The 11,756-nt window shown below is 36.8% G+C and overlaps 2 protein-coding genes and 1 long non-coding RNA gene across 3 annotated transcripts in view; 1 reads left to right on the forward strand and 2 right to left on the reverse strand.

Annotated features, from left to right (window-relative positions):
* Positions 1–650: 650 nt before the first annotated feature.
* LOC127983567 (forkhead box protein F2) lies at positions 651–3,486 on the reverse strand. Its single transcript, XM_052585755.1, has 2 exons — positions 2,084–3,486; positions 651–1,182 (listed from the first exon to the last, which is right to left on the reverse strand). Exons 1-2 carry the CDS (start codon positions 3,036–3,038, stop codon positions 1,004–1,006), a joined length of 1,134 nt encoding a protein of 377 aa, XP_052441715.1. The 5' UTR covers positions 3,039–3,486; the 3' UTR covers positions 651–1,003.
* A 5,571-nt stretch (positions 3,487–9,057) lies between these two features.
* Positions 9,058–10,525, reverse strand: foxq1b (forkhead box Q1b). The gene has a single exon (XM_052585818.1). The coding sequence runs from the start codon at positions 10,392–10,394 to the stop codon at positions 9,495–9,497; it is 900 nt and encodes a 299-aa protein (XP_052441778.1). The 5' UTR covers positions 10,395–10,525; the 3' UTR covers positions 9,058–9,494.
* A 737-nt stretch (positions 10,526–11,262) lies between these two features.
* LOC127983620 (uncharacterized) overlaps positions 11,263–11,756 on the forward strand; it is a 980-nt gene continuing 486 nt past the window's right edge. Inside the window, exons 1-2 of the long non-coding RNA XR_008160465.1 lie at positions 11,263–11,660; positions 11,755–11,756. The exon at positions 11,755–11,756 is cut by the window's right edge and continues 54 nt beyond it. This is a non-coding gene — a long non-coding RNA (uncharacterized LOC127983620). The remainder of the gene's footprint in view (positions 11,661–11,754) is intronic.

The raw sequence follows: 11,756 nt of genomic DNA on the forward strand, positions 1-11,756 counted from the left end.
GTCAATTTTCTTTATGGGCATAACTCTACGGCAATAAAATTTGCCATTGAACATTTCTAAAAGATAAACTGACTTTTTGACCGAGAGCATGTTGTCACTATGAAACCTGTCATTAAAAGGACTGGGGTATTATATGGTTTTTATGACATTTTGAAACACGTAACAATTAATGAAACTGTAAAATATAGGACTTAAAAAAATATTATTATAAACATAATAATAAAAGTAGTAGTAGGCTATTATTAGTGTGATTTACAACTTACTAAAAACAACTTGGCGCAAACTGAATATCTAAGAAATATCTTTAAACCTCGATTAAAAATAGGTTATATACCTTCATTATAATACTGACTTATTGTATGTTCGCTTGTTTGCACAACCGCTATTACAAAAATATGATGCAAGAATTTAAGTTTTGGATGCAGAATTGACAACAATTATTCTGATGTTGGAGGGTTTTAAACTATAGGTGTTTTTAATCAACATAAAAAAAAACACTGATGGGGAAAAAACACACATTTGGACTTTTGAATCAAACGATAGATAGATAGATAGATAGATAGATAGATAGATAGATAGATAGATAGATAGATAGATAGATAGATAGATAGATGGTCTTGGCATAGGCTATCGGTCAGGCAAAAACACACTTTCCTTTGAAATGTTTTATTGCTAACATCACATTGCACTGTACAGATTAAGTGAAATATACTTATATGTGTTTAATTCAAACTCTATTGAAATGTAACCACAAGGCATAAAGTGGCAAGTCCATGACTTCATGAGTTTAACTGTTTCATATGCGCTTCTTGCGGTGAGGTCAAATCAAGTCGCCAGGGGCTTTTTCGCTGGTTTTCAAAAAAAAAAAAAAAAAATAATAATAATACACGCACACACACATTGCCAAGCATCTTGTGAGTGTACAATTATTAATCCTTCATTGTCTTTACCTCACAGCTATCCAAGTGCTTATCTTTGTGCAACTTGTTCCGCAACAAGCGGACTACATCACGCAAGGTTTGACGTCTTGGTGCATACTCTGATGGTGGTGATGGTGATGATGATGGTGATGATAATATCCACCAGCAGACGGGTGGAAGGAGGTAATTCCGTTAAAATTCAACATGAAGTCCTTCCGTTCTCCGACTGGGGAAGAATGCGTCGGATAGCGCGATATACCCACTGAGGACAGATAAATACACACATCAAGAACAATGCATAAAATCATGTTGTTGTTTTTTTTCTTTTCACTATTTATTTATCAGCTCATACATGGGTAGGCTATAACCCCATATACAAGCTTTTTCCCCCAGATTTGAGAGGAGCCTAAAATATCGCTTCCTTTAAATGTGTAGGCCTAAATATTGTGTAACAAAACACATTTCTTTTACCATTGTATTTTTAAATATCCAAATTGTTTTTCAGTATTATTCAATAAAATGTATAAATGTTAAAATTGTAATGTATTAAAATTACATGCACTATTTTTAAATTGCCTTATTGCATGACCTTCACATATTTTTGTATTTATTTAAATATAGTTTAGATATAGCTACTATAATAAAATATAGTTTTTATCTTTACGTTTAGATAAAAGTGGAATGACTCTTAACGTCTGGTAATAATAATAATTATTAGTAAGCTATTGGTATTTTTATTGTTATTAGTATGGGCCTAATACTATATTACAAATGCATTTTTCTGTTTCCTACCCAAACTGTTCGAACAAAACAAAAACAAAAAAACGTGGTCGAACGTAGGCCTAAAAAAATCTTTCAATTGCAAAAGATGTCAACGCTTTTGAGTCATACTCACATAGCTATAAGGTGAATTTAACAGCTATCAATTCAAAACATAGTTAAAAGTCATCTTAAGCCTAACGTGTTGCAAATTTGACATTCTGAGAGATGCTTTGGAATTTCGATTTAGTTTTTTTAGATTTCATTAGATTTTTGTTATAAAATAATGTAGCCCATTAGGCCTAAATTTTACAACTTAAATGGGTTTAACACGTTATTTCAAAGTAAACAGCACATGTCATCTAAATGTTTCAGAGATTATAGGCTACTTTATTTGTTTTTACCTGACATGTCTGTGTTGTCTCTCGCACTTTGCTGTATGTAACCCTGTTCCAGGGAGTAGGTGAATATGCCTGGATGCTGCCCCGTGGACGGAGAATTGGTCGAGACTGTAGTAGGCTGTTTTAGGTATGGAGAATTTGAAGAAGAAGCCCATAATGCTGGTCCCTCTGAATACGGCGCGTGACCCTCGAGTGCGCCCGCTATGGCAGGAGAAGGCGGGACTGGGCTGGTGTTGCTCTCCGCGCCATAGTCTCCGTTCCCAGGCACTGGACAGCTAGCCATATAACCATGTCTCGAGCTGGGAGACATGTGACCGTGGTGCCCGCTGTTTATTGACTCATAACCATTACCAGACAGGTCCAGGTTATAGCCAGTGCCGTGGCACGCAAGTGCGCCGGTGGGAGGTTGGTAATCAAAGCTCTGAGGTAAAATGGCGGAACCGAACCCGAGGCCGTTCATCATTCTGTACATGGGTTTCATGGCCTGACATTTTCTCCTAAATCCTCGTGGTCTTCGCCGAAATGACCCTTCCTCGAACATAAACTCACTGGTGGGGTCTATGGTCCAGTAATGTCCTTTTCCCGGCCGCCCAAGACCTTTTGGTAGTTTAATGAAGCACTCGTTCAGAGACAAGTTGTGCCGAACAGAGTTTTTCCAGCCCTGGTAAGAGCCTCGGAAAAAAGGGAAGCGTGTTTGTAAGAACTGGTAAATCTCACTAAGTGTGAGTCGCTTTGTCGGTGCGCTCTGAATTGCCATCACAATGAGTGCGATGTAAGAGTAGGGCGGTTTCTCCGGGCGTCGCAGTCCTGAGGTAGTCTTTTTATTCTTGGACACTGTGCCATGGTCCTCCAGGCTGCCTGTAGTATTCATCGGTCCTGAATGCAGCGCGCTGGACTCTGGACTGGTCCTCATCGGGGGCGTCGGGCGCAGTGGCCCGTGGGAGCTCTCAGTCGTCATCTGTCCCGCGCTGACGTACGAACACAGCTGGCTCACAAACGTTGACGTTGACAGAGGAAAAAGATTAAGCAATGCAACAAAGCTAGAACTTGCCTGTTCGATGACCAATAACGAGGTTCAACAAAACTCAGTTTCCGAGAATAAATGCCACGCTTATGCTAATTTAACAAGGCATCTATATGTAGACTAAACGGTCTTCTTTTTCTGGCTTTAATGTTGTGATCAAAATCCTGTTTTTATGTTAGGGAAAATATCCAAGTAAGGTGCGTAATCGTGGTCCTTATTAACTTTTAGAAACGGTTCTTTTTCTGCCACGAGCTCCGTTCTGATCCTGGCGGCTGTAGTCCGTTTTTGAGGAAGAAGTGGAAAGACTGAGTTCGTGCAGCGCCTCAACTAAACAAAACTCGACAGCCAATCACTCAATAACTCTCCCCGGCTTTCTCTCCTCTAATTGCTCCTCCTTTCCCGTCTCACCCACCCCCTCAAACCCCTAGACCCCTACAAACTCAACTCTTTCTCTCTCTCTCTCTCTCTCTCTCCAGAGCCTCACGCACTGTCCACCAAAATCAACTGACCCTCAGTATATCACTGTGCGACCACAAACATCGCGTCTCTCATCATTATCATCATCTTTCTGGCTTAAGCTCGCTTATTCTTTTGGCTTGTTTATAGAATAGGCTGTGCTTTGACCATTTCGCCTGCATGAGTCGGTCAGAGTTGCACGCTTTATGAGAATTAAGTTGGGTTTAATAGAATTATGATTTTTAATAAAAGATTAGCTTAGCTTATCGAGAGAGCTGAAGGCTAATCCTAGAGCTTACTTTGTGAAACTCGCATTTGCAACTCGAATTCTTATTGGATGGGTTCATCTAATGGACTTGGAGGGCTGTCAATACGAGCAAGAACTCAATGAGCGTGAGAGGCCCTAATAAAGCCAGCAGGACTTAAATAAATAAACCATACCATCAAATGGGGCAGACAGTGATCAGCGAGAGACAGACATGGACAAGGGAGAGAGAGAGGACTGACTCCGGCTCGAGTGGAAGCAGGCTGTCTCTGTCGAGAGGTCTGGATACCACACACAGCGCTCCGGGATCAGCTTACAGGCCCGGGGCTACAGCACATCCCTTGAGTCCGGCGCTCATTAACAAAAGAAAAAACCAATTAGCCATTTGGACGTCGACAGCTTCCGCAAGCAGAGAAGGGTCACAGCAGTCTTAGACCAGTATAGCCTAAATATGAATTTATTTATATAAACGTAAACGCATCTAAGGCATATTTCCTTATTGGTTAGGCTGCTACATTTTGAAAGATTAAGGTAGGCCTACTTTTTAAAACATAATTGTTATGCGGATGATTCGTCTGTTAATGCTTTTGTTTTAAATGTTAAAGTTGAAAGGAACATTTGTATTAAAACAGACAAAAGAAAATTGCATTGTTTACAGTAGACAGACCACCACACACACACACACACACATAGCTACACACAACAGTCAAAAGTTTGCGCACTCTAAGAATTTAATGTTTTTTAAATAATTATCTTCTGCTCACCAATACTGCGTTTTTTATTATTATTATTACAGCAAAAGCATCAATATTGTGAAATATTTTTATTCTTTAAAATAACTGATTTTATATGAATATTGTTTAAAAATTTAATTAATTCCTAAGAATAACAATGCAAAATTTTCAGCATCATTACTCCAGTCTTCAGATGATCCTTCAGAAATCATTTTAATATGCTGATTTGCTGTTCAAGAAACATTTATTATTATTATCAGTATTAAAATAGTTGAGTATATTTTACTCGGGGTTCTTTGATGAATGCAAAAATCTAAATATCAGCATTCATCTGAAAAAAAAAAAGCTTTTGTAACATTATACACTATACCATTCAAAAGCTTGGAGTCCCTATATTTAAATAATATATTTAATATTAAATTATAGAAATTAATATTTTTTAGATAGCAAAGTGCATCAAAGTGACGATAAAGACATTTGTAATGTTACAAAATATTTATATTTCAGATAAATGCTGTTGTTCTGAAATTTCTATTCATCTAAAAAACCTGAAACAAGTTTCAACGCAATAATAATAATACTAATAATAATAAAAGATTTTTGAGCAGCAAATCAGAATATTAGAATGATTTCTGAAGGATCACGTGAAGACTGATGTAATAATCCTAAAATTCAGCTTTGAAACCACAGGGATTACATTTAATTTTAAAATATATTAAAATAGAAAGCAGTAGACCTAATTTTAAATATTAAAATTATTTCACAATATTACTGTTTTTGGAACAAATAAATGCAGGCATGGTGAGCAGAAGAGAATTCACTAAAAAAATCCAGTGTATGGTGGTCTTTCTACTGTTCTGGCAATAATAATAATAATATATTATTGTATATAGTTATTTTACTGACTGACTTTGAAGTTGCGACCAGCAGAATATTTTTTTATCAAATTGTGAGATCCACCTCTGCATTTTTATATTTTTATATTTTTAATGCATATTGTTATTTATTGATTCATATTATTTGTTTACGGTTTATTGTGTTATTATTTATGGTATTATAAATAGCATTATATTTATAGACAACAAATAGAGCATTAAGGCTCCTGGCTTTTTTCATAAATGCCACGGGATATGTTATCTCTCGCGCTCTTTTTTTCCCCTCCCTTTTTAATCACCCAACTCTTTTAAGTGTTCTTTTGAAACAAAGCGAATCAACAATCCCATAGTTTTATCTTACCGTGAGGATGTGGATAAAAACATGTTCCCGCGCTATTTAAGCAGTATTTCTCCGGGTTTCCCCCGCCCGCTGAGCGCCTGACCCCCGCCGAGTCCCGGATACCCGCAGCCGCTCGAGAGGAAACCGAGCTGCGCACGAGACTTTGAACACAGGCCATCGCTTTGAGTCTGTGTGCGCAAGAAATAGAAGCACATACACGCACTGATCTATTTTCATTACAGACCTAATCGAGGCACTGTAAACAAGATTCATGACTTATTCACTGTCAAACTATACGCATCATAGGCTCCAGTCAAACCTTGTTCCGAGACCATTTTATGCCTGATCTGAAATAGTCTATCAGAAAAATCAGAAAGTAAACTTGCACCTGACACAGCCACAATCTACAGAAATATTTGGGGGTAAAATGTACAGGCCTACTTTAAATTATTAGAGGAAGAGGGCGCTAACAATTAAAAATATTTTGAAATATAGGTCAGTGATAATAATTAACTGACTAATTATAAGAGATTAAACAGTGGAAAATGATTTATCCGTTGATGTTTTATTTTGTAATTATTATGTCACAGTTAGCCTATGCCTTCAGTTCTCATATTGCTCTGTTTAAGAATGGTAAGATAGAAGAAGCATATTATTTAACCCATTAGCTTTACACACTCAAAAATTCAATCCACGAGATTTGTAAGATTAGTAAGTTTATTTGATGCTTGCTGTTTTTAGGTTTTAGCCTAAACAAAATTCTTGTTTGAAAGCATTTGTGCTGTCATTTGGTTTCGATGTCAGTGTTTGCACTGAAATGAGTGATATCGGAAGGAATGTATTTTACTTGGTATAAATAGGTTACATTGTAATGTATTTTGCATATTTCGTTTCATATATTGAAATGTGTAATTCATTTGGTTTAAACATGCTCTTTTATTCTTGAATTCATCTCTGTAGATAACCCCTCCATTGGTCTGTATGTTTATTTACCGTGGTTTCCAAGTAAGCCTGTATATTTATAAACCACGAATGAGCGCTTATTTGCAGCTGAAGTGATCCTGGTGGACTTGAAATCTCAGCTAACGGTTTTTAACATAGACAGGTGTGTCATTCCGCGAGTTCACCTGCAGGTTGCAGCATCGCTCTTAAATGGCAAGCATTTAAAAAAAAGTAAGCATTTAAAAGTTGACAGCCAGACAACGCATTACTTGCTGTTTTTTTTACAAGCCATAACGACAAAAAGTACATAAAATTGTGAGCATTCCTTAACTTTATAATATTATAGTTGCAATAGAGCGCGACCATCCTCTCCACTTTTATCAGTTTTTATTCATGCCGATTGTGGATTTGCTTTAGCGCTTTATACAACAGAACATTCCCTTTATTCATTAATTAAGTAGGCTTAATTAAATAATTCATTCATTTATTCACTGGGGAGTAGCTTTCATAAAAAGTGATATAAGTGAAGCAAGACAACTCCAAGGAAAGTTGGTTTGCTCTTAATCAGGCCCGTTCCCTGACCTGAAAATTACAGGGCTGTCAACTCGAGGAGATGGCGTGACTAAAGACTAAAATTGAAAAGGAAACGATGGCCCTGCTTCAGTACCGCGGACAGCGCTACATATTTTCATGTTTGAGACAAGCAACATAAATAAATAATGAAAAATGTCGTGATAAAAATACCCACAATTTACTAAATAAAATGTGGATTTAATAAGAAATGTAAAAACGGTTCAGATTTCGTTATATAGCTGTTTTATATTCACGTCTTACTGTTCTAGTGGTTGTCCTTTTGTCATGGGCTTCAGCGAGGTGTGAGATTGCGTTTAACCGAACATGGCTTAAGCACTTTTGTATTTGTGTGATTTCAAACGGAAGTCAATTCGTCTGCAAACACAGTAGATATGCCTACCCGACCAGCTGTAATGATCCAGGACGTCGAGCTCATTCTGCACAGGGACGCATTTCCATTTGCTAAAGGTAAGTTTTATCAAATTTATAGCCTAATTAAAAAAAAAAAAATATATATATATATATATATATATATATATATATATATATATATATATATATATATATATATATAGGCTATATATATATATATATATATATATATATATATATATATATATATATATATATATATATATATATATATATATATATATATATATATAGGCTATATATATATATATATATATATATATATATATATATATATATATATATATATATATATATATATTTATTATTATATAAAATAGTAAAATAGTTAGGCCTATATTAGATATTAATGTATTATATAAATTATATAAAGGATATAAATTACTGATAAACATAAGGTATATAAGCTATTGGTTTAGGCTTAAATTGAAATTAAATCTAGAAATAGAAGATAAACTTGACACTGTATATATATATATATATATATATATATATATATATATATATATATATATATATATATATATATATATATATAAACTTGACTGCTTCATTAGACTGAGTTGACTTGTTTGCCAAGAAGTGTCGTCTCCATTAATTCCGACTTTGACAACATTGAACTTATATTTGTGCATGCGTTGGTGCAGCTTCAGTGACTCGTGCTTGAAGACGTGTTACATTTTATGCAATAATATGAAGAGAAACTGTTTTGGGAACTGTCTATTGGTCAGTGATTTTACGTTATGAGGAAGGTTTGTAGGCTAAATTTTGTCAGTGTGCGAATTAACCAAGGGGTCAACTACTCATTTGTATAGGGCTTCTATCTCCAAGACTGGTTAAATAAAAATTTTTGTGATTATGTGAATCAGTAAATAATTTTTCATAAAGTAATAAAGTGATGTCTAATAATAATAATCAGTTTCTATGTATGTAAGTCATAAAGTGATGTCTAATGATAATAATTAATTTATATGTATGTAAGTCATAAAGTGATGTCTAATTACAATAATTAGTTTATGTGTTGTCTAATAGGCTATTGGACAGATGGTTGCCATGGTTACCATCTCAAGCGACCCTGATTTCTTCTCTCTGTTAGCCAATATTTGTCGTGATTATGTATTTCGTCACTGTTTAATGCTTAGAAATTGTACATCTATCAAAATTTTCATTTTTCATTTTTGGTCGCACAGATTTCAGTAAAATTCTAAATTAGAAATGATTAATTGTAAAAAAAAAAAAAAAAAAAAAAACATGTTAGTGATGAAAACAGGACCTCGTGGCCTAATAAGTGCCACTCAAAGTAGGACTAAGAATGAATAATGAATAAAAATTTGATTATCTTTCATATTTTCTTTTATTAACGAAAGTACAACTGCATATGTTGTCCAACTGAGCACAGCTCTAAATAAACCATCATATTTACACAGACATAAAACACCGTACAAGTGTAACCCAAAACAATCTTTCAAAGAAGTAGACTACATTTAAATACATATTTCTGTCCATAATTACTGGCATGGTTATGCCATCGTTTACAAGAAATGGAAATGGAATCAGTAAACACTGCACTGGCGCGACAATGATTCATCTAAGAAGACATCTGAACAACAGACATGCAGCACTGCAGTAATTTAAATCACGAAAACACACATAGGCCTAAAACACACCACCTAAAACAGAGGAAAGTGCACATGACTGGTGTGTCAAACACCAAAGACATTGCGTTTAAGCGTGCGGATGTCTGCAGATCAACAGGCTTGTTCACTTCTCATCTCATGACAGAAGAGACTCTATTCTGAATGGGTGATATCCAGTCTCTCGTACAGTAGTGTGGGAGTGTGCCAACCCCGGAAGGGAATTCGGTATGTCCGGCATTCGACTGATGTTAGTAATGTGTTCCGTGTTACACCTGTAGATCGGAAAGGCGCTCGACCCCTCAGAACTGACCTGGAATCCGGTCTGCGGCGGATAGCCCATGACGACCGGCAGAAAGTGCGGAGCCGCTGACAGCATTAGCCTGGTACCAAAACACGTGTCCTCTGTGCTCTGCTCCCTCCGCGTGAACGGTTTACTGAGGATGCTGTCTATGGCGAAGGAACTGGAGAACTTGGAGGTTTCGTCGCGCGCTGGGAGCCGGTTGTCATCGCGCTCTTGAGATTCCGAAGTGCTCAGGGTCTTCTTGCTGATGCGCTTCCTCCTGCGGCGGAAAACGCCGTCTGCGAAAGTGTATTCACTGTGTGGGTTCAACATCCAGTAGTTGTCTTTTCCCCACGGACGCGAGGGGTCTCGCAGCACTTTTAAAAAGCAGTCGTTTAATGACAAGTTATGCCGCACGGAGTTGCGCCACCCCGTGTAGCTGCCCCGAAAGAACGGGAATTTTTTCATTAAGTACTCGTTTATTTCTGCAAGTGTGAGGCGGCCGGTGTTGGAATCGCGTATGGCCATAGCAATGAGCGCGATGTAGGAGTATGGGGGTTTGGGTCTACGCGTGTATGGTTTCGCCTTCCCGTCCGAAACGGGGGCACTTGGTCCTGGGCTGTTGGCTGAACAGTCTCCATCCGAGCCCAATTCCTCCTCCGTGGACAGCGGTGAAGACACGTTCACATCCATGTCACTGCACAGGTCCAGCGGCTTGTCCACAAGACGACTCGCTGAGAAAACCTCCAGCTTCATTGTAAGGCGCCTCTGTCACTTTATTGAGTAGCTCAAAGAAGCTAGTGCTCAGTCTTTGTCGATGTCAAAGTCTATTAAAGAAACAAGAGTTATCACTTCCTATCTGTTAAAAAGTCCTCATGGGAGAACGGACTGCACCGGCTGGCGTTAATATAATCGCTCGGCAGGGACGGCCCACGGGGGCGGGGCTTAGAGTCTAGACCTATCAATCACAAGCGCATTCACGCGAGTTAAAGGTTTAGAGATGCTCACCTGCCCCCGTAACTGTACGGAGTGTGGGTGTGAGGTTTGGAGTCTAAGTTCAAAATGAATTCTGTATATGTTTGAAGTGGTTCTAAGTATCTAAAAGGCTATTCATCAATTCAATGTTTTGCTTTTAAATGTAATAACATCAACAGGTTTGTGTGAGGTTTAAATTCAAGTGGGTTCTTGTTCATTATAAGCCTGTAGATGAAAACTCATAAAAAACAGTGGCATGAATGAAATATACTCACAATTATAGTGAAACCATTGTGTGTGTATAGTTTGTCTATATGACACATTTTAAGAAACGAGTCATCAAAAATCGACAGGTGACAATATTTAAAGGTCCTGACAACTTCTCAATGTTTTAATTTTTATATTTGAATGTACCATTTAAATAACTCAACAATTATCAATGATAGAAAAACATAAAATTGCAAGAACTATTTATAATGTTGTTCAAAAAGATTTCTAATATAGTTTATCAAATAGAAGATGTCCTCACCATGATCAAAAAATGTTTGGCTGTATTGTGAGAGCTTTTTTTGTTGTTGTTGTCGTCGATAACAACGTCTTGATTTATCATGACCTTTGATTCTATCATCAGGAAAAAAAAAAAAAAAAATTCTTTAATGGATATTTTAAGCAGTTATAGCTGGACTTGAACCAAAGGTGAGTTCCCCATTCTGCTTATTCATTGTTTACAGACATAAATACACTCCTAGACAAAGAGAATATACCTGCTAATTCATCTGAACTGTGACACTGGTGAGGTGCCCTCGCCGCGGTATGTGGAATGTCACACCTGATTCAGACGCACCCAATACCTGACATCAACCTGTCACTCACGATCACTATTTGTAAACTGAGTTTACATGTTTAATGGAACAATTTGCTTGTGGCAGTTGCTGACTTTTGAAAGAATGGGGAAGTTTACCACATTTATGATGAGTTTGGAAGAGGGCCACGTATACCTAAAACAGTAAGAACAGGGATGAGAAGAGCCACAGAGATCACACACAGGTCAGAGAGTATATATATATATATATATACATAAAAAAAGAAAACACCTGTCTAAAAAATCCAACTGAGCAAATCTCTTTAATTCTCTCAGCAGAG

This window comes from Carassius gibelio, chromosome B20 (assembly GCF_023724105.1).
Source record: "Carassius gibelio isolate Cgi1373 ecotype wild population from Czech Republic chromosome B20, carGib1.2-hapl.c, whole genome shotgun sequence".
Classification (NCBI taxonomy): Eukaryota; Metazoa; Chordata; class Actinopteri; order Cypriniformes; family Cyprinidae; genus Carassius; species Carassius gibelio.

Excerpts from the sequence above, each read along its gene's own strand:
- LOC127983567 (XM_052585755.1), bottom strand. The coding sequence starts at position 3,038 with ATGACGACTGAGAGCTCCCACGGGCCACTGCGCCCGACGCCCCCGATG. Across the intron at positions 1,183-2,083 it reads AGACAACACAGACATGTCAG|TGGGTATATCGCGCTATCCG; the intron begins GTAAAAACAAAT and ends ATCTGTCCTCAG.
- foxq1b (XM_052585818.1), bottom strand. The coding sequence starts at position 10,394 with ATGAAGCTGGAGGTTTTCTCAGCGAGTCGTCTTGTGGACAAGCCGCTG.